At 39.4% G+C, this 22577-nt stretch overlaps 1 protein-coding gene across 2 annotated transcripts in view; it reads right to left on the bottom strand.

The window, feature by feature from the left end:
- Positions 1-539: 539 nt before the first annotated feature.
- Positions 540-22577, bottom strand: part of LOC131073008 (DEAD-box ATP-dependent RNA helicase 16-like) — a 155907-nt gene continuing 133869 nt past the window's right edge. Inside the window, exons 11-15 of one of the 2 annotated variants that reach the window (XM_059207474.1) lie at positions 1949-2074; positions 1694-1776; positions 1553-1590; positions 1168-1382; positions 540-1007 (exon numbers count right to left, since the gene is read on the bottom strand). In XM_059207474.1, the coding sequence (XP_059063457.1) occupies positions 861-1007; positions 1168-1382; positions 1553-1590; positions 1694-1776; positions 1949-2074 (609 nt within the window). In that variant the 3' untranslated portion in view covers positions 540-860. The remainder of the gene's footprint in view (positions 1008-1167; positions 1383-1552; positions 1591-1693; positions 1777-1948; positions 2075-22577) is intronic. The other variant, XM_059207475.1, reaches the window with a different exon arrangement.

Below are 22577 nucleotides of genomic sequence, written 5' to 3'. Positions count from 1 at the left end.
CAATCTGGTATTTATAAGCTAATAACCATATATGGAACAACAATCATTCTCAGCCACAATTATATCTTTAAGTGTGTAAAAAATTAAACATTTAGTTAACCCTTTTAGTCCTTTACAATATACTATTTGTAGTCTACCCATGTGTAGGGTTAAATGTTCTTTGGGATGAATAAGACTGGACATATATTATTATCTAAAGTTCAACCCAAAACTTGCACGTAACACTAGATACTTGAGCAGGAAATTTTCCAGGTTAATGTACACAAAACTTACGTGAAATATTTTGCAATCTTGACTTTACCATTCTACAAATCTCTAGAAATCAATATATTCACTTACACTAGTGATATCTTTAAAAGGAAATCCAAACAAATCTTCGCCCAATGTGACTGCAGTTGTAAGCAAACACTGATGCATCCTTCTAGTATAATTAGGGCTAAGTCACTACTGTAAAATACTCAATTACAGGTATAGAAGAATGCAATTCTATATGAAACAGAAATCAGAGAAAGAATCAACAGTTACAACGAACTCCAAAATAATAAAAAGCTTAAATGTACACATTATTTAAAGACACAAGTACTTCAGAGCTTCCATTTCAAAGTGAACCTCCATTTTGTACCTACAGTCCCCGACCAGCGAACCTCACAAAAAAAGTTCACTACTTTCTATCCTGTAAAATTGGTTCCTCTTGCAGACTAACAAAACTAGGGAACCTCAAAAATAATTGCACGGAATGTAATTGATTTTCCTATCAAGGTAAAAACAGAAATAAATTAACAAAGCCAGTGTTAATCCTAGACATAGCTTTGTAGAATTACTGAGTTGAGCCTCATTCACTATCAAATGCTTAGCAATTTCTATTTACTCCATCTGTGCTTTTTCTTCAGTCTTTCTCTGTCATTAACTTTTTCTATTGTCCTTTTCTTTGACCTCCACTTCCACGATCCTTTCTTCAACTGATCAAAAGAATAAATAGTGCCAACATATTTAGAAAATATTGTTCTCTAAAGAGATTCAAAGCAATCAAGTCAGGGGGAACCATATATATCAAAACAAAAGCAAAATATTAAAGGAAAAATAGCATATTTTTGCTTTCGGAAACAGAAAACGAAAAAATGACACTTGAAGAATTCACATTAAGTTGTAGAATTGATGAGTACTCACATCAATTAAGAAAGTCTTCAAAGGATCTGCATTCCTGCCACTTCTTTTCTTAAGCCAACCAGAACTCCTATGTTTACTTTGTGCCATTGCTCCCCTAGCAAGTTTAACAGCTTTCCTAGCAGCTTCTGTGGCAGGATCTACAAGATAATCTGGTATAGAACACAGGTAAGATGAAGGTTGCCTCTTGCTCAGTGCTTTGTCATGTTTCAATAGATCTGCATCCCAGGGAACATATTCACAGAATTCAAATAAATGGGTCAGATTGTAAAATTACACAACAGCTATGAGGTGCCCAACAAGGAAGCAGTCTATATCCAAAATTACTTCCAAATTTGAAAAAGAAATCCAAAAACCAAGAAATACTGCTAAGGATAACATTTCATACCCAAATCTTTTGGATTGTCCTCAAAATGAGATTTTAACCTGATCAGCCAGAAACATATGACAAAATGAACAAACTGATAAGGAAAATAGTAGATATGTACATTAACAAGCAAGACATGTAACCATTAGCTGAGGACTTCACCTCTCAGAATTTAAAATTTCATTTCGAAGCTCATTAGCCCGTGCCTCTCTGACTGCTGTTCTGGTCACACTATAAGCAATATCCTACAAAAATAACTAAACATGAATATAACATGCAGGTCTACATCAAGCAAAACTAGGCTACTATTCCAACAACCTAAAGATGAAAAACTTATATTCAAAAGAATGCCTCTGATATTCAGTATTATTTAATAGAGTAATTAAAATATCTCTTCAAAGCCTCACACCACTTTACCTGAGCTCTATACCGCAAACATTCAACTTCATTTTGTGTCAGCAAGGCAGACTCTTCATCTTCATCCTTACCACCACTCAAAGCCATTTTAATTTCTTCGAACATACCTTCTTCTGCTGGAGAGACCTGCAGCACATTATAAATCCATCATTTCAGAACAGTATAGAAACATTGCATCTAAGCTAATAATTATCAAAATTCAAACATACAACCATCTGTACAAATGATTATCTGGAACAAAAAAAAGAGTTGGTTTGCAGGGAACAAGGCGTGAATATGGTCTCTCCCCCCGATATACTTCTCCCTGTTTCCAATCCAGCTAGAATTTGCCAGAAAGATCAAGGAGGTCCTCAGGTAGCTAGGAAGAGCAAAGGAGGCATGGCATGGAGAAAAGGTGAAGTTCGGCATCTTCTTACTATTTGCTTTTAATAGATTTACTTTGAAACAGGTTTTCCTGCAAACAGAGCATATGTTTCATGTCTAGCTTCTTGTTTCTGGTTCCTAGCTAATTGAAACTGGCTGCCTATATATTACCATCCCAGAAGATCAATCACAGATGTCTATGTGAGGAATTTATTTTCAATCAAGCTGCTGATTGAAGAACTGGATCAAGCCTCTCCAATACAGCAAACCAGATCAGCTCCCAATGTACCGACCAATGGTTGAGACAGATCTTTGTATACCAGAGCTCCCAAATGTTGGGTAAACTTATATATATATATATATGGTAATTTTGTGCATACCTCAGCTCCTGAATATTGGACAGCATTTGCAAAAAATTCTTGGTGCCCTTTAAACCTGTCTCCTTGTTAGAATGCTTAGCCAGTCCAAAGTCTTCAAATCCCCTCACCTATATCAATAGCTGCTAAGTTTTACCTTCAGCAGTAAATGCAAAGTACATGTACATGATTTCATTTCAGAAATTTAACAGTTGGCATCTAAGTGTATAGCTCCCGGCTGGCTATCTTCATGAAGGTTTGTTTGGCTTTCACATGGACAACCTCAGAGAACACTTTTCATGGAATTATGGCCATTGTTTGGCTTCTAATAGGGTGAAGAGTTGGTACTCTGTCAATATCCTTATAAATTCTCTCATTGTCTAGCAGCTTACCATCAACCCATATCTCTATCTGTATCTTTTGGGGAATGATTTCCTAACCTTATGCCCAAAGATTGTTGTAAGAAGTTGGTTCTGGTTATATTTCCTCAGTTTGTTGGATTCGCATCTCCTCCCAGCATGGCATTTTATTTTTCATGTTGGTACCTTTATGCAGGAACATAATCATTTGCAGGTTATAAGCTGTGTTTCAATAATTATCAGTCTTAGGTTGTGAAAAGGTTCTTTCCTCTTAGGACTGTGATTATCCAGCCTTCTTATAAATTACTGATACAAAGGTTATCTTTTTCTGGGCTGTGAAAGAGAACTTTATTATTACTGTTATACTGTGTCATTTATTTGTTTTGAGTTTTCAATATATCATCTGGTGCATCACCTTAGGGTTAGATTTTAATTTTACATGTCCTCTTTCTTACTCTTTCCTTTGCAAGAATTGTTAGTTTAGGTGACGTACATGGAAAGAACCAGCTTACTCTGGAGGTCCACTTCAGTTTTAGGTCACCCACAACCTTGAAGTGTTCCCATTTTTCAATAGGCAGCTGAAGTTCACAGCTTTAGTTAGGGTGCAGGCTTTATTGATAACAGGCATTCCTTTGAGTTCCGTGCAGCATCTTTCAGTCTTTGTCTTCGGGCCTCTATTTAATGGCTAGGTTGAGCTTTCTGTTTTGTGCTTGGATCAGTTCATTTCTAGACTGTACAACCACCAGCACTTTAATGACTGTCAAGTGTATTGAGAATACAATTATACAGGGGGGGGGGAGGGGGGGAGGTAGGGAGAGAGGAGGGGGGTGAATCAGTTAGAGGCACCAACCCCTCATTCAAATTCCACCTTTCAACGGATGATGGATGATCCTATTCTTCTCAACGTATGCTATCATTCTTCCTCACAACTCGACCTTCAAATCTGCTATGAAATGACTATAAGACTGCCACAAAATTTCCTTCACAACTTTGCCATAATGTTACTCTTATACTACCTTAAAATCTCCCACAAATAAGATTACAATCTCCTCATGAGTTTGTCATAAAACACTTCACAATTCCCTCATATAATCTGCAACTAATCTTCTTATAATTTGCTCCTCATCTGCTGGTGTATATGTTGTATTTTTTGTCTTTCAATCCACACCACTCTCACGTCTTTCTTACTTTCCTTCTCCTATTATACCTTTATGTCTTCATGTAGAAAGGCATCTATGCGAATGGATATGGCCTTTAATTATTGTCACCTTTCCCTTGATTGCACCTTTTGCACTTTATAAACTTTTTATTTCTTGATTATTAATCGCACCCTTTTATCTTCATACTAATTGGTGTTATTATCAATTGCTGCCTTTTCATCACATTAATTATGATCGCTGCTCATTATTGATGACTACATTATTCTTATTAATTGCTGCATTTGATCTCTTTCTTTATCACTGCCATGGGAACTAATTTAATTTCATCATGCTAATTCCCTTTTGTCTTTTAGAATAAAGTGCTACCTTTTACTAATCCAAATCATATGTCTCTTCATACTAGAATCGCTAACTTCAAACACGATCGCTGACTTTTCCTCAAACATGATGGCCTTTGATAGTTTTGTGGTTTGCTTATGTGTTAATCATTGTCTAAAATAATTTTTACTAAAATCGCTGTCCAATGTTATTCATTAACTGGTTGACTGGAAGACATGTATTCTTAAACTTCATTGATTTTGCACACTGATCATGCAGTTCCTTCATATCATAGATATATCCATTTGCTAGGGCATCCATTATTTACTTGCTGTTCATGTATCTTAATTGTTGCTTGTCTGTTCTTAGCAAACACATTTTTTCACTGCTCCCTATGGTGGGCTAGCAAAACTGTACATGAAGTCGATCAAAACTGCTTTTGTTCTTTGACATCTCAGTGAGTAAATTCCTTATGTCATCAACTTATAATTGAGGTTGTTGTTGTCTTTTCTTTATTCTTCTTGCTGCAACAGAATCTATATGGTAAGAGAAAGGGAGACTCAGCTAGAGAGAGAGAGAGAGAGAGAGAGAGAGAGAGGGGTGGGGGAAGGTATGCCAAAGAAGTGTGGAAGGTCAATAAGGAAAATTTTTGGCCTATTTATTACATACATTGTGCAATACAAAAGGTCAATTGGTAGGCCATTTAGCAAGTGAATTTATCCAGTACATAAGGTCAATTAGTAGGCCATTTAGCAAGTGATGTTTGTGCAACAAAAGTCTAAATGGAGAGTGATAACTTCAAATCAACTATGTATTCACTTAGAAGGATCCAACCATTGGTTGAAACAACACCTCTAAATTAGGAAGATAATAAGAGTCCATTAATAATAGGCTCATGTCATCTTATTTTATCTTCTCTTTTCTATCCTTTTGCCTCTCTACATCTTATCTCTCTTTTCTTTTTATCTCTATCTCTTTATATATTAAAAAGAATATTAATATTAATTAAAAAATAAACTTAATTTTAAAAGATAAAAAATATTATAAAATTAAATGTAAATATAGTTAAATTCTTAAGTAAATTAAAATTGTAAATCAAATTAAAAAAAATTATAAGTTAAAATTATTAAAGGTAAAATTTTAACTTCTTGATTAAAAGTTACAACTAAAATCAAATTTAAAAAGTTAAAAATAAAATGAAACCTTTTAAAAAGGTCAAATATTTTTTAATTAAAATTAATCTTTAAATTTTATTTTAATATGTTATTGTGTGAAAAAAATTATTTAAAAAATATAACTTAATAAAAATATATTAAAATCAAATTAATTTTTATATAAATTAAAAATTTATCTTTAAATTTGATTTTAAGGTATTATTATGTGTGAATTTTTTTACAAAAAAATATAATTTAATAAATAACATATAAATAAAAAATACATATATTTAGGCCCGCTCAGGGGCAGTTAAGGGTTGATCCTTTGAGTGAGCTGAGGAAGAAGGTGAGATGGGAAAAGCCGAATCAAGGATGGGTAAAGATAAACTTCAATAGAGCCTCTAAAGAAAATCCTAGAGTTTCCGGAGTTAGATGTGGCCTGAAATTGAATATGGAGTGATTCTAGCGATCGGCGCCCTGGCAAATGGAGGAAAATTATGTATATGTGCAGAAATGGGTTCCAAAATTTGACCCGACAGTAACCTGTCCTGGGGAAAAGCCATTATGGATTCGTTTTTACAACCTACCTTTTGATTTTTGGAGTGAAGATGCTATTCGCCAAATAGGGAATGCTTTGGGACAGACTTTGTGAATCGACATGGGTGATGATGATAACATTATTTATGTCAGAATTCAAATTTTGAATATTAGGCAACCTCGGCACTCTATTCAACTGCTAACTTCTGCAAGGACTTGGAAACAAAAAATTGACATTGAAGAAGAGAAGTTCTTCTGCCTAAGATGCAGGAGAAGAAACCATAAAGAAGAAAACTGTAAGATTCCGACTAGGAAAAAATGGCAGAAAAAGCCCGATTAGAATCATGTCTTGGCTAATCAATTGGAAGATGATTTAGAAGATAAAGCGACAGAGGAGAGAAATTCCCCTTCACCAATCCTTCCTGTGTTGGAAACAGGGGAAGCCAGTGGTGTTGCTCGAGGGAAGGAAAAAGAAGAGGAATTTGATCCTCTCAGACAGGAAGTATTATAGGGACATCCCCAAGAATTGCAATGGATTTGGGTGAAACTAACAAGCAAATCCCTTCTCAAGAATAGTCTGAAGACGAATGAGATGTAATTGATAGCAAAACGACTAGCCAATTTGTGGTTGTGCCTCAGAATACTCCAATGGTCAGAACAAAAAACTAGTAGAAAGACAAACAAGAAGAGAATAGAGGATGGGATGCTTCCTGATCAAGTCTCAGTTAGAACTTACATGACAATGTCCAAGGGAGGAGACCCCTCCCTTGGGGGGACATTAAAGTTTTACTTGGAATGTTTGGAGCATCTATGCCTCTAACAGAAGACGCGTGATTAAGTGCCAAATAAACAATATGATGACCGACAAAATTTTAATGTGCGAAACTAAAACGAACAAGAATGAGATGGAAAAGTTTGTAAATCAATGTACAAGATGGTCTAGCTTTGCTAATGATGCTAATGGTGTGTCGGGAGGCCTCTGTATAATGGGGAGATTGAATAAGGCGTCAATTCAACTCTTAGATATAAATCAGAACTGGATGAAAGCCATGGTAAAAAGCTATGTTTCAAATTTACAATTCATTCTATACAATGTCTATGGGAAAACGAAAACAGGGGAGAAGCTTCTCCCATGACAATGTATCCAAAGCGACATGCAAAAAGAAGATGACAAAATCATTTTATGAGGGGATTTCAATGCAATTTTGCATGCTCATGACAAGCAAGGAGATCTTGGTAGAATGGGACAAGTTCAATCCAATTTTGCAGATTTTGTGAGAATAAATGGATTGATGGACATTGTTCCTAACTTCCTACAAACAGAAAATTTACAAGGACAAATAGGCGGAAAGGCCATTCCAATATTGTGGACCATTTGGACTGTTTTCCTCTATCAGATAATTGGAATGAGTCAGATGTTCACCCAAGTGCCTTAATTAAAACATGTCCCATTTCTGATCATTTCCCTCTCGAACTAAACTTGATTGAGGACTCTCATCCAGTCAGATCCCAGTTGAAGTTCAAAAGTATGTGGATGAGATGGCCAGGATTGGTGGAGAGTATGAAGGAGTAAAGGGCAGAAATAAATCAATTCAGTGGCACGAAGATGTTTGTCTTCTCAAAGAAACTTCAAGTTTTAAAGGTAAAATTGAGAGAATGAAATAAGTCCACCTTCAAAAATATTTTTGTAGAAAAAATGAGGATCGAAGAAGAATTGGAATCTCTCAGCGAACTTGCCATTCAATGTCTAAGACAGAATTTCTTAAGAAGGAACTTAAAGATTATGATGAGGTCTTGGCAAGAGAAGAATGCTATTGGCGTTCAAAATCCAGGGATGTTTGGCTTAAGGGGATCGCAACACAAAATTCTTCCATAACTCCACCAAAGCTAGGAGGAATTCGAATAGAATATCCCAAATCCAAAGCACGGATGGACATATCATGCTTGAGAATACAGATATCGAGAGCGAGGGGGTCAAATTTTTCACTAACCTTCTTGGAGATGAAGGCTGTAGCAAGAGACTAGATTGCAGTTTCGTTAATGATATACAACCTTTGCTGATGGAAGTTGACAACAGTTTCCTAATTGCTCCCATTTCCCTTGAGGAAGTGAAAGAGGCCACCTTTCAATTAGGACCAGATAAAGCACCCGAGCCAGACGGGTTCACGACTATTTTTTCAGAAGTGTTGGGGTTTTTTGGCACAAGATATTCTTGGTGTGGTTGAGGAGTCTAGACGAAAGGGGGTAATATTGAAGGAATTGAACAACACAAATATTGCTATGATTCCAAAAAAACAGGATATCAATACCTTTGCTGATTTCCGGCCCATTTCTCTGTGTAATACAATATATAAGATTATCTCTAAAGTCATGGCAAATACGTTGAATGGAGCACCATGTGGTTTCTTCCAAGGTGCTCGGGGGCTCAGACAAGGGGGTCCTCCATCCCCTATTTTGTTCATCCTTATGGCCGATTCCCTTAGCCGTAAAATCAAAACAGAAGCAGCAATAGGAGATTGGCAAGATATGCAAGCCATTCCTTCAATGCCCCCCTTTTCCCATCAGTTATTTGCTGATGATACGCTTTTGTATGGACAATCATTGATTACAGAAGCAACCAGAATTAAGCAGATATTGGAATATTATTGCTCTGTTTCTGGGCAGATTGTGAATAGAGATAAATCCAACATTTTCTTTTTCAACACTGGGCAACAGATGCAGAGGCGGATTGGAGCTATTTTCAGGTTTACCATTGGTAAGATCCCATCCACTTACCTGGGCATCTATATCTTTAGCGGAGTCATCAGAAATAAGTTGTGGTTGGAGACTATAGAGAAAATGAGGAAGACAACGGAGATGTGGAAGGGCAGATGACTGACTTTTGCAGAGAAGATTACAATGATTAAATCTGTGTTGGCAGCGGTGCCTATTTACTTGCTATCGACCTTGGAGATTACCAAGGGATCAGCCAAAGAAATGACGAAACTGCTAAAAAGATTCCTATGGGATGGTGTTAATGGTCAACACTAAATCCCACTAGTAGCCTAAGATACAATTAAAAAAGATAAGGAAGCAGGGGGCATTGGGATCAGAGATTTGATGCTCCAAAATAAGGCTCTATGAGCCAAGCTTGTGTGGAGGCTATTTGAAGAACCTACTGCATTGTGGAGTCCAGTCCTTTGCAATAAATATTTGGACAACCTGAATCCAAAGAGAATTTTAACCATTGCAGATCCACCAGTTGCCTCCGCTATATGGAATTTCATGATGAAATGTCGCGACCTCATTACCGAGCATATCTATTAGAATATTAAAATAATGTTAATTTTAGTATTAATGCTCAATAGTGTATATTCTATTTTAGTAAGATCTTCTACGATCTTCTCCGCAGTTTCTTATTAGAAACTTGCTATTCTTGTAAATACTCTTTTATTATTTATGAGCGTCTTGCTCATTCTGTAAATCAATCGATTCTTTGAAATCCATTGCGTGTTTCGCACTGTTTTATGGTATCAGAGCTTGGTTCCTTAAAAATTCGAAATTTTTTCAAAGCAAAAAATTCAATGTGAATTTTTTTTGTTCTATTGTTTTGAAAAACAAAATCGAAGGATTTTTTTTGTTCGAATTTTTTTTTGGGAATTTTCTTCCACAAAAAAGTGGATTTTTTTCAGCCTGTTCGGATTTTTTTTGAAACCGCGGATTTTCGGTTCACACGTTTTCCAGGCGCCTGCATTTGCTGTGTAAAAAATCGCAATTTTCATCCTTGGCCATGCGACTTCATTTCCTGTGCCTATGTGTGTGGGTTTATTTGTGATCGCGTTTTTTCCTGCCTGCAGATTTTTTTCTGCCATTTTTGGATGGAAATCTGCATTTTCGGCTAGGGTTTTGACCCTCCAGATTCAGTCGAAATTTTTTTATGATTGCAGATTCTTGGTGGGTTTTCTGAGATCTCATCTGGGTCGTCATCAAAATTTTCTAGGTGCCTCGATTTTTGAGCCAGCAGATCCAGATTCCGACAACAGATTCTTTCTGGGTTTTTCGCAAGGATTTCTGGGTTGTCTTCGGATTTTTCTGGGTCAACCGGAATTTTTTTCTTGAAATTCGTGTCAGTCGTACTTCATTTCTTTGAAGTCTGTACCTACATCTGCCTTTATTTATGTAGTGGGATTCAAATTTTTTGAATTCTGTGCCAGCACCTCTTCTCAATTTATTTATTTTCGTTTTCAGTGCATTGGGAAACATGCAAATGGCTTCTCTAACCAACCTGATGTTAGAAGGCAGTCAACGCTTTAATGGCAACAATTACAACATCTAGAAACAACGTATGTTGACCATTTTTGAATATAGGCGTCTTGACCAGCTTGTTTTGGGAAAAGAGCTCAGTCCTGGTACACCTGGTGCAGATCAAGATAAGTTTGATGAATGCAATCGGGAGGCAGTTATGCTTCTCAAACTCTCCGTGACTGATGATCAGTTACCACAAATTCCTTCCGGCAAGACAGCTTACGACATCTGGAAGCACCTGAAGGAATTGCATGAGACATCCGACAAGAGTCGAGCATTCTTTCTGAAGAATCAGTTGTTCTCCATTATGATGGACGAACGCATGTCCTTACAGGAACACCTCACGAGGATTAAGGACATTCGAGATCAGCTTGAAGCTATTGGTCGGACTATGGAGGAAGAAGACATGGTAGTAATCACTCTGATGAGTCTTCTGAGATCGTATGAACACTTCATTGAGACCCTCAATATTACTTCAGCTAATGTTGACCTAAAGTTTTCAAAATTGTGCACCAAACTTCTACAGCAAGATCGCTGGAAACAACAGTTTGGTAGTAGTACTACGTCAGCCTCCTCGGAAAATGCCTTTACAGCAAAATCCTTTCACAAGGATAAAGGCAAATTTCAATCCTCTCAGCCTTTTCAACAGAAAGGCTCTTCTCAAACACAGGATGATGCTAAGAAGAAGAATGTGCAGTGCAATTACTATCACAAGTACGGCCACATGAAGAAAGATTGTTGTCAGAGGCTCGCTTCTAAACAAAAGAAGCAGGGAGGGTCACACCAGAAGGCGCATGTTGCTGAACATTTCGAGCAGAAGGAGTCTGCCTTTTATGCCTTTATGGCTAAGAGGTCTTCAGATCATGCCAGGTCTTCTGCTTGGTACATCGACTCTGGTGCGTCACGTCACTTTTCTCATCGGCGTGACTGGTTTACAGACTTCTCATCTTTCAGTGATTCTATTGTATTCGGTGGAGGTGAGGAGTATATAGTTGTTGGCAGAGACACTATTTAGATACAGTCTGGTGGCAGGAATCTCATCTTCCTGAATGTGTACTATGTTCCTGGTATGGAACTTAATCTGCTCATTGTCAGTCAGATTATGAGGAATTCTCCTCAGCTAGATGTGGTGTTCAATGCTCACAAGTGTTCCATCATTGATCGGGAGACTCGTCTTACTGTTGCTGTTGGTCTAGAGGATCATGGCCTATACAGGCTTCTTGACACTGGTGATTCTCCTGAAGTGGCTCTGGTAGCTCGTGTTTCTCCTCAGCACTTTGTGGCATCAGAGATATGGACATCTCAACATTCAGTATCTCTCTCAGCCATCTCGAGAGGGACTTGAATCAAGGTTACCTGATATTCAGACTCAGCATCTTGGAGTATGTGGCGCCTGTCAAGCTGGCAAACAACATCGGACTTCATTCACACATGGAGAGTCTTGGCGCGCATCTAAGGTACTTCAATTACTTCATGCTGATATTTGTGGTCCTATGAATACATCTTATGTTACTGGTTGCAAATACTTTTTGCTTATTGTAGATGATTTTAGTAGAAAGATGTGGGTGTACTTTCTTAAACACAAATCAGATGTATTTAGTATCTTTCAAAAGGTTAAGTCCTTAGTTGAAAAAGAGCTTGGATGTAGCATCGTTACTCTTAGAATAGATAACAGGGGGGAATTTTGTTCTTCTGCATTCTCCAACTTCTGTGATACCCATGGCATCAAACGCCAGTTGACTACACCCTACACTCCTCAGCAAAACAGTGTTGTCGAGCTTCACAATCGTACGATTGTTGAGATGGCTCGCTCCATGTTACAACACAGGAGTGTTCCGAATAAGTATTGGGCTGAAGCAGTGTTTACTACTGTCTACCTCCTTAACCGTTCACCTACTCAGGCTATTAAGGGGAAGACTCCAAAAGAGGTTTGGTCTGGTCGGAAGCCTAAGATCAGCCACCTGAAGGTTTTTGGCCCTATTGCCTATGTTTGGATTTCAGATGCTAAGCGCTCCAAGTTGGATTCCAAAAGTCAGAAACTCATGATGATAGGATACAGTGATCACCATAAGGCCTACAGACTGATAGATATAGACACTGAACGTCTTATTGTCAGTCGTGATATTGTATTTGATGAAGACAAAGGATTCTTTCAGTCCCCTTCTTCTGAGCAGTGTTCTGAGGATCAGCCTCACAGTGTTCTTCTTCCATAGGTTTGCCTGATGGGAGGGATGATGTAGAATCCATTTTCGATGATGCACTACCTGAGTTCCCTCCGAAGAATAATCCTCCTCCTGCTGCTCCTATTCCTGATCCTGAGCCTCTTCCAGCTCCTCCAGATGTTAGCACTTCTACTCTCCGGCCTAAATGGTGGGCCAAGACCATTGGTGATCTCAGGGATAGTGAGCTCATTGAGGGTAGAACCTCCCGTAATAAGAGCAAACAGCAACATACAATCAATTTTGCTCTCATGGCTAACATACACAGTGTTTTTGAGCCTCAGACATATTCAGAGGCTAAAGGTATACCTGATTGGGAACAAGCTATGGAAGCTAAGTCCCAGAGTCTTCAGAAGAATCACACTTGGGCCCTTTCTCATCTTCCTTCAGGGAAGAAGCCCATTAGCTGCAAATGGGTTTACAAAGTAAAATACAAAGCTGATGGACCCCTAGACAAGTATAAGGCTCGTCTTGTTGCTCGTGGGTTCTCACAGAAAGAAGGTATTGACTACAAGGAGACTTTTGCTCCTACAGCCAAAATGAGTGCCATACGGCTCGTTCTTGCCTTGGCAGCCCAGTTCAGTTGGAAAGTCCATCAGATGGACGTCAAGAGTGCTTTTTTGAATGGTGACTTACAGGAAGAAGTCTACATGACGCAACCCCCAGGATTCAAGGTTGCTCGTCAAGAATAGAAGGTCTGTAGACTAGTCAAAGCACTCTATGGTCTGAAACAAGCTCCTTGGGCTTGGTACATGAAAATTGATTAAGTACCTGACACATCATGGTTTTCAGTGGAGTCCATCTGATGCAAACCTGTATATCAAGCATACTAGTAATGATGTTATGTTTGTGGTTGCCTATGTGGATGACTTAATCATTATTGGTAGTTCAACACATTTGATCACTGTGATCAAACAGGATTTGTGCCGCACCTTTGATATGACAGATTTGGGACTTCTACATTACTGCTTAGGAGTTGAAGTCTGGCAGACTAAGAACAGTATCTTTCTCTCTCAGTCCAAGTATGCCAGAAGTCTAGTGGACAGGTTCAGAATGCAGGATTGCAAACCTGCCTCTACTCCTATGGAACCCGGGCTAAAACTTTCAGCTCAATCATCTTCACCAGTTGTTGATGAATCTTTGTTCAGGCAACTAGTGGGCAGCCTCATCTATCTTACTGCCACTAGACCTGACATCAATTCTGCAGTGAGCTACATTTCACACTTCATGACAGCTCCCAAGGCTGATCATTGGATAGCAGCGAAGCGTGTGCTGCGTTATGTGAGTGGCACTCCTGATTATGGACTTTTGTACACTCGGAGTTTTGATCCTACACTCAGTGGTTACACAGATTCTGACTGGGCAGGTTCGGTTGATGACCGTAAATCTACAGCAGGGTATGTGTTTAGTTTGGGATCTGGTGCTGTCACATGGACTAGTAAGAAGCAGCACGCAGTGGCTCTCTCCTCGACAGAAGCAGAGTATCGGGGAGTAGTTAAGGCATCTTGTGAGGCGGTTTGGCTTCGACGAATGCTTGTGGATATGCATGTCTCCCAGGCAGGTCCAACTCCCTTGTTCTGTCATAATCAGGGAGTGCTCAAACTTGCCAAGAATCCAGTCTTCCATGAAAGAACCAAGCATGTGGAAACTCACTGTCACTATATTCGACAGCTGGTTGAAGACGGATCTATCCAGTTGTTGTATGTTCCTACCTCGGAGCAGCCAGCAAACATCTTCACCAAGCCCCTTGGTCCTGATAAATTTGTAAAATTCAGGGGGTCTATAGGTGTAGTTAATAGATTGAGCATTAAGGGAGGGTATTAGAATATTAAAATAATGTTAATTTTAGTATTAATGCTCAATAGTGTATATTCTATTTTAGTAAGATCTTCTACGATCTTCTTAGCAGTTTCTTATTAGAAACTTGCAATTCTTGTAAATACTCTTGTATTATTTATGAGCGTCTTGCTCATTCTGTAAATCAATCGATTCTTTGAAATCCATTGCATGTCTCGCACTATTTTAATATCTCGTGGAAGATTGGTGATGGAAGCAGTGCTCTATTTTGGTCGAACTCCTAGAACAAGTATACTCAGAGTGGCTGAGCTAAGAGTAATAACCACGACTTTGCATGGAGACAAAGTCAAAGACTATTTGGTGAATGATTCTCACGGAGATGGGACGGAATACAGATGGAAGGATCTCCACGGGATTAACGCAGAGGTTGGAAGAATGTGATGGAAGAATTGAATAAAATGCATGTTGTCATTGGGAGAAATACAAACAAGATCATCTAGTGTGCGGCTAAAACAAGGAAATATGCAATCAAGTTGGGATATAAGATTGAATCTTTGGAACAAGAGCGGTGTGAATGGAAACATCTATGCTAGAGTGCTCCTATTTTGCCTAAGGCGGGAGCTTTCACTTGGTTGGCTGTCCAGAAAAAAGCCTTGACAGGGGACAAATTGATGAGGCTGGGCTTCTTGGGACCTTTTCAATGCCTTTGTGTAAGGAATAGGATGAAATTTCAGACCATCTATTTATCAATTGCCCATTGACTCATGAATGTTGGACTTTCTTTTTGAACAAAATGAATTGGACTGGAGCTTTGCCTGGTACAATTAATGGGTTATTTGAAAGTTGGCTCGTTGTGAACAAATCCTCTGTATGGGGAGGATTGTTGTATGCCATCCCTACCTCAATAGTTTGGCATTTGTGGAGAGAAAGGAATGCACGTATCTTTAATAACAAGGAGTCCTCGTTGCAATCTATCCTTAACATGACTGAGGTGGGTATTTGTCAACACAAATACAAAGGTGGTTGAGAGGAAGCACATTCATTTCACCCAGTGGGATCTTCAGATATCAAAGATGTGGCCGCATCTAATTCCACCCAAGGAAACTTATGCAAATGACAGAGCAAGGGAAGATGCTCGTTGGACACTCCTGCCAATAGGCCATCTCAAACTCAACTTTGACGAAGCATCTAAAGGTAATCCTGGACCATTGGGTGTCAGAATTGTCATCAGAAATGATAGAGGAGAATTGGTGTGGGGAGGCTCAGTCAAACTCCCGGATGGCACTAATAACGATGCTGAGTATGCGGCTCTGCTCGACGACCTGAGGCTATGTGCAAAAAAAGAACCTTCAATCATTTGATATTGAAGGTGATTCTCTCAATGTCATCTAGGTAGTCATTTCGAATTCCGCTCTGTTGACGTGTATTTTATACACAATCATACACAGAATAAAATACCAATAGGTATCTTATCCTCTCTTGAGAAAATAGTCTCTAACTGCTGAAGATCTGCAAAAAGGATCAGTTAGATGGACTCCAAGGTTCTTTTAGTGGGGTCTCCACGTGTGGACAAGCTTTTTTAGTGGTATGATGTGATTTGCTGTTTCCTCCAAGGGGTCTTACGCTTTCGAAACTCGAAGATTTTACTAAACTAAAGGAACTTTCAAAAAAAAAAAAAAAAAAAAAAATCAAAAGGATAGGGTTTAAGAGGTCTAATCTAGCCTAACCCTATGAATGACTTAGCATGGACGAGATTTGGCAAGACTCAACCAACTTCAATTTCGCCATAAGATAACAACTCAATTGAAATTAGTGCGATCTTCTAAGGTAATATAATGGTATTCAATGCATCAAAGACCAAGGACACTACTACGAAGGTACATATCCAAGACACAATGATAATTGAAGATTAAGGACTCAAAGTGTTCTCCAGTCGACCACGCAAGGCGTTCCTACAATCAGCAAGAAGCTAGTGGTTTGGATTGCGAATCCTACCAAATATCAAAGCTCACACTTAGTCTTTCAAATTAACAAACTACTTCGATTGAGCACGATTCAAGTGTACCAAACAACCATGAAGATAACTCAAGAAATTTGCAACAAAACACCATAACTTCAATATTTTATTGATTTCCAAGTCATCATGTACAACAATTGCTCGGAGTTCTCTCTTCAAGACTCAATCTTGCTATAAAATAAAATTGCTTCTAGCTTTAATCTCTATTCTCTATTACATCAACTATTTCTCTCCTTTTGAAATGAAAAAATGGGGGTATAAATAGCATCCCCAGTTACAATGAAAGGTCCAGATTGAAAGTAAATCAACGGACAAGATCATGACACCTAAACCCTAATTAGGGTTTGTTACAAATGACCTCCTTTTTACTGAACAATATTAAATACATAGCCAAATATTAAATTCGGCACAAAAACCTAGGAGGTATCAACCAATGAGAAATAAGATGTCATGTCATCTGTAACAACCTTTCATCTAGAATCTTATTCCCTTTCCAATTCTCTTTTTTAGCATATGCAATGAATTTTGTCACGATTCCTTCGATTTCTGTGATTGGAATCTCGGGAAGATTCTTGATACTCTCTTCTAAGTGGATAACCTAATCGAATGCATCTAGAAGAGCTGCGTCCCAAGTAGATTCAAGTTCCTTCGTTCTATCAATCAGGAGCATGGTGGCATACATCTGATCATACTGCTCATCTGTAACATCTGCGTCCTTGCAAAAGATGATCTTGATTCTATCCTCAAATTCCTGCATATCCACATCTGTCTCGACCTCGATCCTTCTGCCAAGAATGGTACGAAGTACCTCAAATACTCTGTCCTGGATCGGATTGATCACTTCCTCAACTTGACCACATCTAATACTGATGTCCTCGAAGAGAACACTCTTTATATGGAGTAAAGTTGACCACTGAAACAAACTGTGAGAATCACCTTCCAAGATCCTCTCTTGCGCTAAAATTCTTCTGGATGTATGTCTTATCACTTTCAAGACAGGGATGACAACGTCCTTGGTATGGGCAAATGCAGCTACTGTTGCCATCAATCTGTGGATAATCTCAAGAACTTGGATAGCCTGATGAATGATCTTCGGCATCCTTGTAACAAACCCTATGGCTACTGTATGAGATCTATCCATCCAACTACATGTACGCTGGACCAGGTTCCTGAATCTTTCTGCTTCATTGATCGATTGAAGGGGCAATGCCTGCACTGGTGATCTAACTGGATCCTGACGTCCCAAAGGTTCGTTGATGTGACTGAAATATGTCCTCCATGCACCGACCTCTCTCTCAAGCTTTCTATTCTTTTCCACTTCTTCTCTAAGCTTGTCCTTCAATGCCTCAAATGTGTCGGTGGCATCCTCTAAAGTCTGCTCTGCTGTGGATGGTCCTAACTCAATAGTCTGTATATCATAATCCTCTGCTAGGATCTCACCCTCGTATTTATCTGCTGCCGGTGTAGCTATCTGCAGTTTTCTAGATCCAGTCTCATCTCGAATCATCTTGGACATCTTTGTAGCCTTCTTCTTCTCTGTTATCACATGTGAACGTCCAACAAGGCTCTCTAAATCAATTGCACTGTCTTCGTCCTCTACTACGATCACCTTGGTCAATCTTTCCTTCAACCAATCTGGGATATTCGATCTTGTCTCTTGAACTTGAATTTCTTTATGTACTACTTCTTCTTGTCTGGGAGGAGATGTCATTTCATTATCTTCTTCTAAATCATAGTCTTGGAGAGATCCATCTGATGAAACATGCTGTGCCTGTCCTTCCTCCTGCCCGTCATTCTATACCATCGACTCCATGGACTCTTCCACTCGAATTGTTCTATCCTCTAGTCTAGAAGAAGTACCTGGTGTTTGATCTTTGTTGGCACCTTGCTTTTTCTTGGAAGGCTCTTTCTTTTCTGATCTTTCCTTTCTCTTCGAACCTCTCGGATGGAGATTGCCCTCACTGGCACATCGAAGGTTACCTTCACCTGAATTCCTAGGATTAGGATTGCCTTCACTTACGCTAGCTCCACCTTCGGCTGGTTTCTCTTCCAAAGTAAAAGACATAGCTATGCCTTGTTCTCTCAACTTCTGATGCTGAACGTCTACCCATCTACGAGTACAAGAAAAAACTGGTGCCATCAAATCATCTAAATCCACGGCCTCGGGCTCATTCCAATCCAACCTTATTGTTTTGCTTTCTCTATCATAGGAAGACTGGATGTGCCTGCCATTGTCCTGAGCTTGGTCGGCCACTCTGTAAATCCTGCATTTCCTGATGAAATCCAAAGGCAATCTAGAATGTATCTTTCGTTTCACTTCAAGATCATCTAGGAGGTTCATCATAAAATCTTCAATCTGGTGCTCATGCTTAAATCTTCTACCGACCGTCTCCTCTAAATGTCCATGTGGATCAAAACTCTCTCTCCAAGCAAAAGATGAAAAAGAATGCAAGGCTAACTCCTTCTTTGCGTCATCCATGGCTAAGACATTAGGACATACCTCAACTGAATTACCCAAAATAATAGGTACCTGGACTCCATTCTGATGTCTGTGTCTGAATGCCTTCACATACACTGCCAACTGCCTTGTTACTTCAAGTAACACAATTCTGTCTGTCGGATATCTCGGCAACATGTATGGAGGTAAAGGACATCCATGCACTCTAATGTAAGTGAACTTGGGAAACTGAATGAACCAAGCACCGTACCTCTTGATGAACTCCTGGGCATCCTGAGATAATCTGTTGTGAATTCCACCTTGCAACGTCCTTGTGATGTTCATCGTGAAAGTATCATTGACTAACTTGTAGTTCTTCCCTGGCGGATGATGCAAGTAAGTATAAGATTCACAAGCTCTGACCTCGCCGGGTCCTCTTCCAATCACTCCTCTGTGAGGTAGTCCTGCGTACTCAACACTCCTGATCAAAGCATAGATGACGTATGAACTCATGTGGAAGGACTTAGTAGCCCTGAGTCTCCTTACTCAACACTCCTGATCAAAGCATAGATGACGTATGAACTCATGTGGAAGGACTTAGTAGCCCTGAGTCTCCTCAACTGTACGTCTAAGCAATGGCTAATTATCCTAGCCCAATGTATTGTACCCTTTCCTTGAACAATCACCTGGATGAAGTAAAACATCCACTTCTCAAAATAGAAGGCATGAGGTGCTCCTGTAACTCTGTTGAGCATGGTAATCAAATCTCTGTACTCCTCCTGGAAATCAATCCGATGCGGTGTGTTCGGTACCTTGCTTAGACGGGGACGACTCTTAAGTAGCCAGTTCTTATTGATTATGCTTAGGCAAGCATCTGGATCATCATCGTACACTGATCTGGCTCCTTCAATGCTCTTGTATATCATGTCCCTGTGCTCTGGAAGATGGAAGGCTTCACTTATGGCTTCCTCTGAAAGGTACGCCAAAGTGTTTCCCTCATTGGACACAATTGTCCTGGACTGTGGATTGTAGTGACGGGCACACTCGATCATCAACTCGTGGCACTGAATAGCTGGAGGAAAACCGGCCGCCTTAATGATGCCACTCTCTATTATTCTCTGGGCGACAGGTGATGGCTTGCCGATGTAAGGGACCTCTCGAAACTTCTTTGTGCTAAAGTTCCCCAAGTTGGTATCTCCAATGTTGCTCCACTTTGACACAATCTTGGTCTCCACTTCTTCGGTCTTCTGATCTTCTTTCATGAGAGCTGAGCGGCTGGTGGATGCTCCCGCCTTTGGGGTCGCCATACCTACACAACATTTCATTATAAGAACTCGATTTTGCAATGAATAACGTAAATAAGAGAGAGAAGTTTTTAGGAAACGTCATGATAAGTCTCTAGAGTTATCATTTCCTAAAAACAACGATTGAGCTAAGAGATTCAAAATTCAAAACTTCAAAATTTAAAATATGGCGACGAAAGAATAAAGCAATAACAATTAAATCGCCATACCTCAAATCGAGAGCTAACTCTAGAATGCAAAATAAGGAAAAGATCGCCTAGGCAAAATTGAGGTAAAAATAGATCTTCAATGTGGTCTCCTCAAAAAATCAACTTTGCCACCTTTTGGATTTCAACGTGATCTTCAATTGCACCTTTGACGTGGTCTTCAATCCTTGTCAATTTGCTCAAATGGATCTTCAAGTTATCGCACCACCCTTTGATGTTAGCGCCACCTTTGGTTTTCAACGTAATTCGCACTCCACACTTCAAGCACCCTTCGCACCTTCTTTGCTTTCCTCAATTCGCATGAAGGATAAAAAAAATGATTGTGTGAAAATGAAATCTTTCACTCCCCTTATATAGCGCTTTCACCCTTTCATCCCCTTTGGCCGACTTGAAGATAAAACACCTTTTTAAATGATTTTTAAATGATTTTTAATAAAATAAGAAGGCCGACTTGGATACATGAGCGCTTGAAATCGATTTTATATTAATTAATTAATTGATTAATTATTAATGCCTTGCGTTTTTTAATTTTCAAATTTCGATTTTTAAAGGCAAAAATAATTAATAAAAGATCAACGCCATATTAAATGCCAAATTAAATAAGATTTTCAATTTTTTATCGATTTAGCATTTAAGGAAATTTAAATTGTTTATTTTGGCGCCAAAATTGGAAAACAAAGGGACGTACCTCATCGCTCTGGTCCCTTGGAGAGGGACAAGAGCGATTCACCATTTTTGTCTTGATTTTTGCATTTTTTACGTCCAACTCCTTCATCTCCACGTTGAAAATTGATCATTTTGATGGTCCTTCGAATTTGATTGCCTTGCATGCGTTCATGGGTCCCTTTTGGATGTTCATCGCCCTGGTCCTTGTCCCAAGGACAGGAGCGATCTTCTAATTTCCACGTTCAATATGCATCTTCTATCTTCGATCTTCATTGTAGGGCGAATAACACCTATGCTTGTTCCTTTTGCGTTTGTTTCATTTGTTTGCACGAAGTGTTTGGACGCTTTGAGGGATCATCGCCCTTGTCCCTTGGAGAGGGACAGGAGCGATCCATGTTTTTCTCCTTGATCTTGGCAAGTTTGCACTTCGATCTTCATTGTAATGTCTTCTAAATGTCGTCCCTTACCTCGCTTAACCTCGCCTTGCTTCGTTTTTGAAAGAATATGAGCGCTTTTGGTGATATCGCCTTGGTCCTTGTCCAAAGGACAGGAGCGATGTGAGCTTTTACCTTGATTGGCAATGTTTGGACGTTCAACACTCTTGCGAATTATCTTCAAACGATGCCTTGGACCATATGCTATCTTATGACGTCCTGACTTAGCTTGAACTTGAAGCAAAACGAGGAATCCAAAGCAAATCGCCCTGGTCCCTTGGAGAGGGACAGGAGCGATATAGTCTCCATGCTCAAAATGATGATCATTTTACGTTCAAAACCCTTGTATATCATCTTTTTATCATACCATGGACCCTCTAAAACATTGCAACATCTTGTCCTTACGTAAAAACTTGCATGAAATGGCCAATGCATCTAACATCGCCCTGGTCCCTTGGAGAGGGACAGGAGCGAACTAGGTCCTAGGGTGCAAATCTCTTCATTATAACGACCTTTGAATGTTTGTGCTTGCTAAAAACGCCTTGAAATGTCCCTCGCCACCTTGTCTTGACTTGGATCGATCTTGAACTTGCATAGGAAGTAACATCACCATTGTATCGCCCTGGTCCCTTGGAGAGGGACAGGAGCGATCGTCCTTTTGTAGCCTTTACCTCACTTTGCCAGGTTCCAAGTTTATATTCAACGGACTCGTCCTTCTTCACTCCATTCGTCCATGCCTTGACATCATCTATAACTTTGCAAGAAAAGCAATTATGGCAAAAATCGCTCTGGTCCCTTCCTGAGGGACAGGAGCGAGCTAGGCAGTTAGGACCCTAGTGGACGTCCAAAAAATCTTCAATTTGTATTCAACGCGTCCATCTCATGTTTTCTTTTGCCTTTGTACGTAAACTTGCCTTGATTTTAGCTCGGATCTTGCCTAATGAAGGAAATCGCTCTGGTCCCTGGGAGAGGGACGAGAGCTACAAGGTACCTCGCCCTGGTCCCTTCCTGAGGGACA

This window comes from Cryptomeria japonica, chromosome 6, assembly GCF_030272615.1.
Source record: "Cryptomeria japonica chromosome 6, Sugi_1.0, whole genome shotgun sequence".
Classification (NCBI taxonomy): domain Eukaryota; kingdom Viridiplantae; phylum Streptophyta; class Pinopsida; order Cupressales; family Cupressaceae; genus Cryptomeria; species Cryptomeria japonica.
Note: the sequence above shows the minus strand (reverse complement) of the source record. Positions and strands in the feature narration are given on the sequence as shown.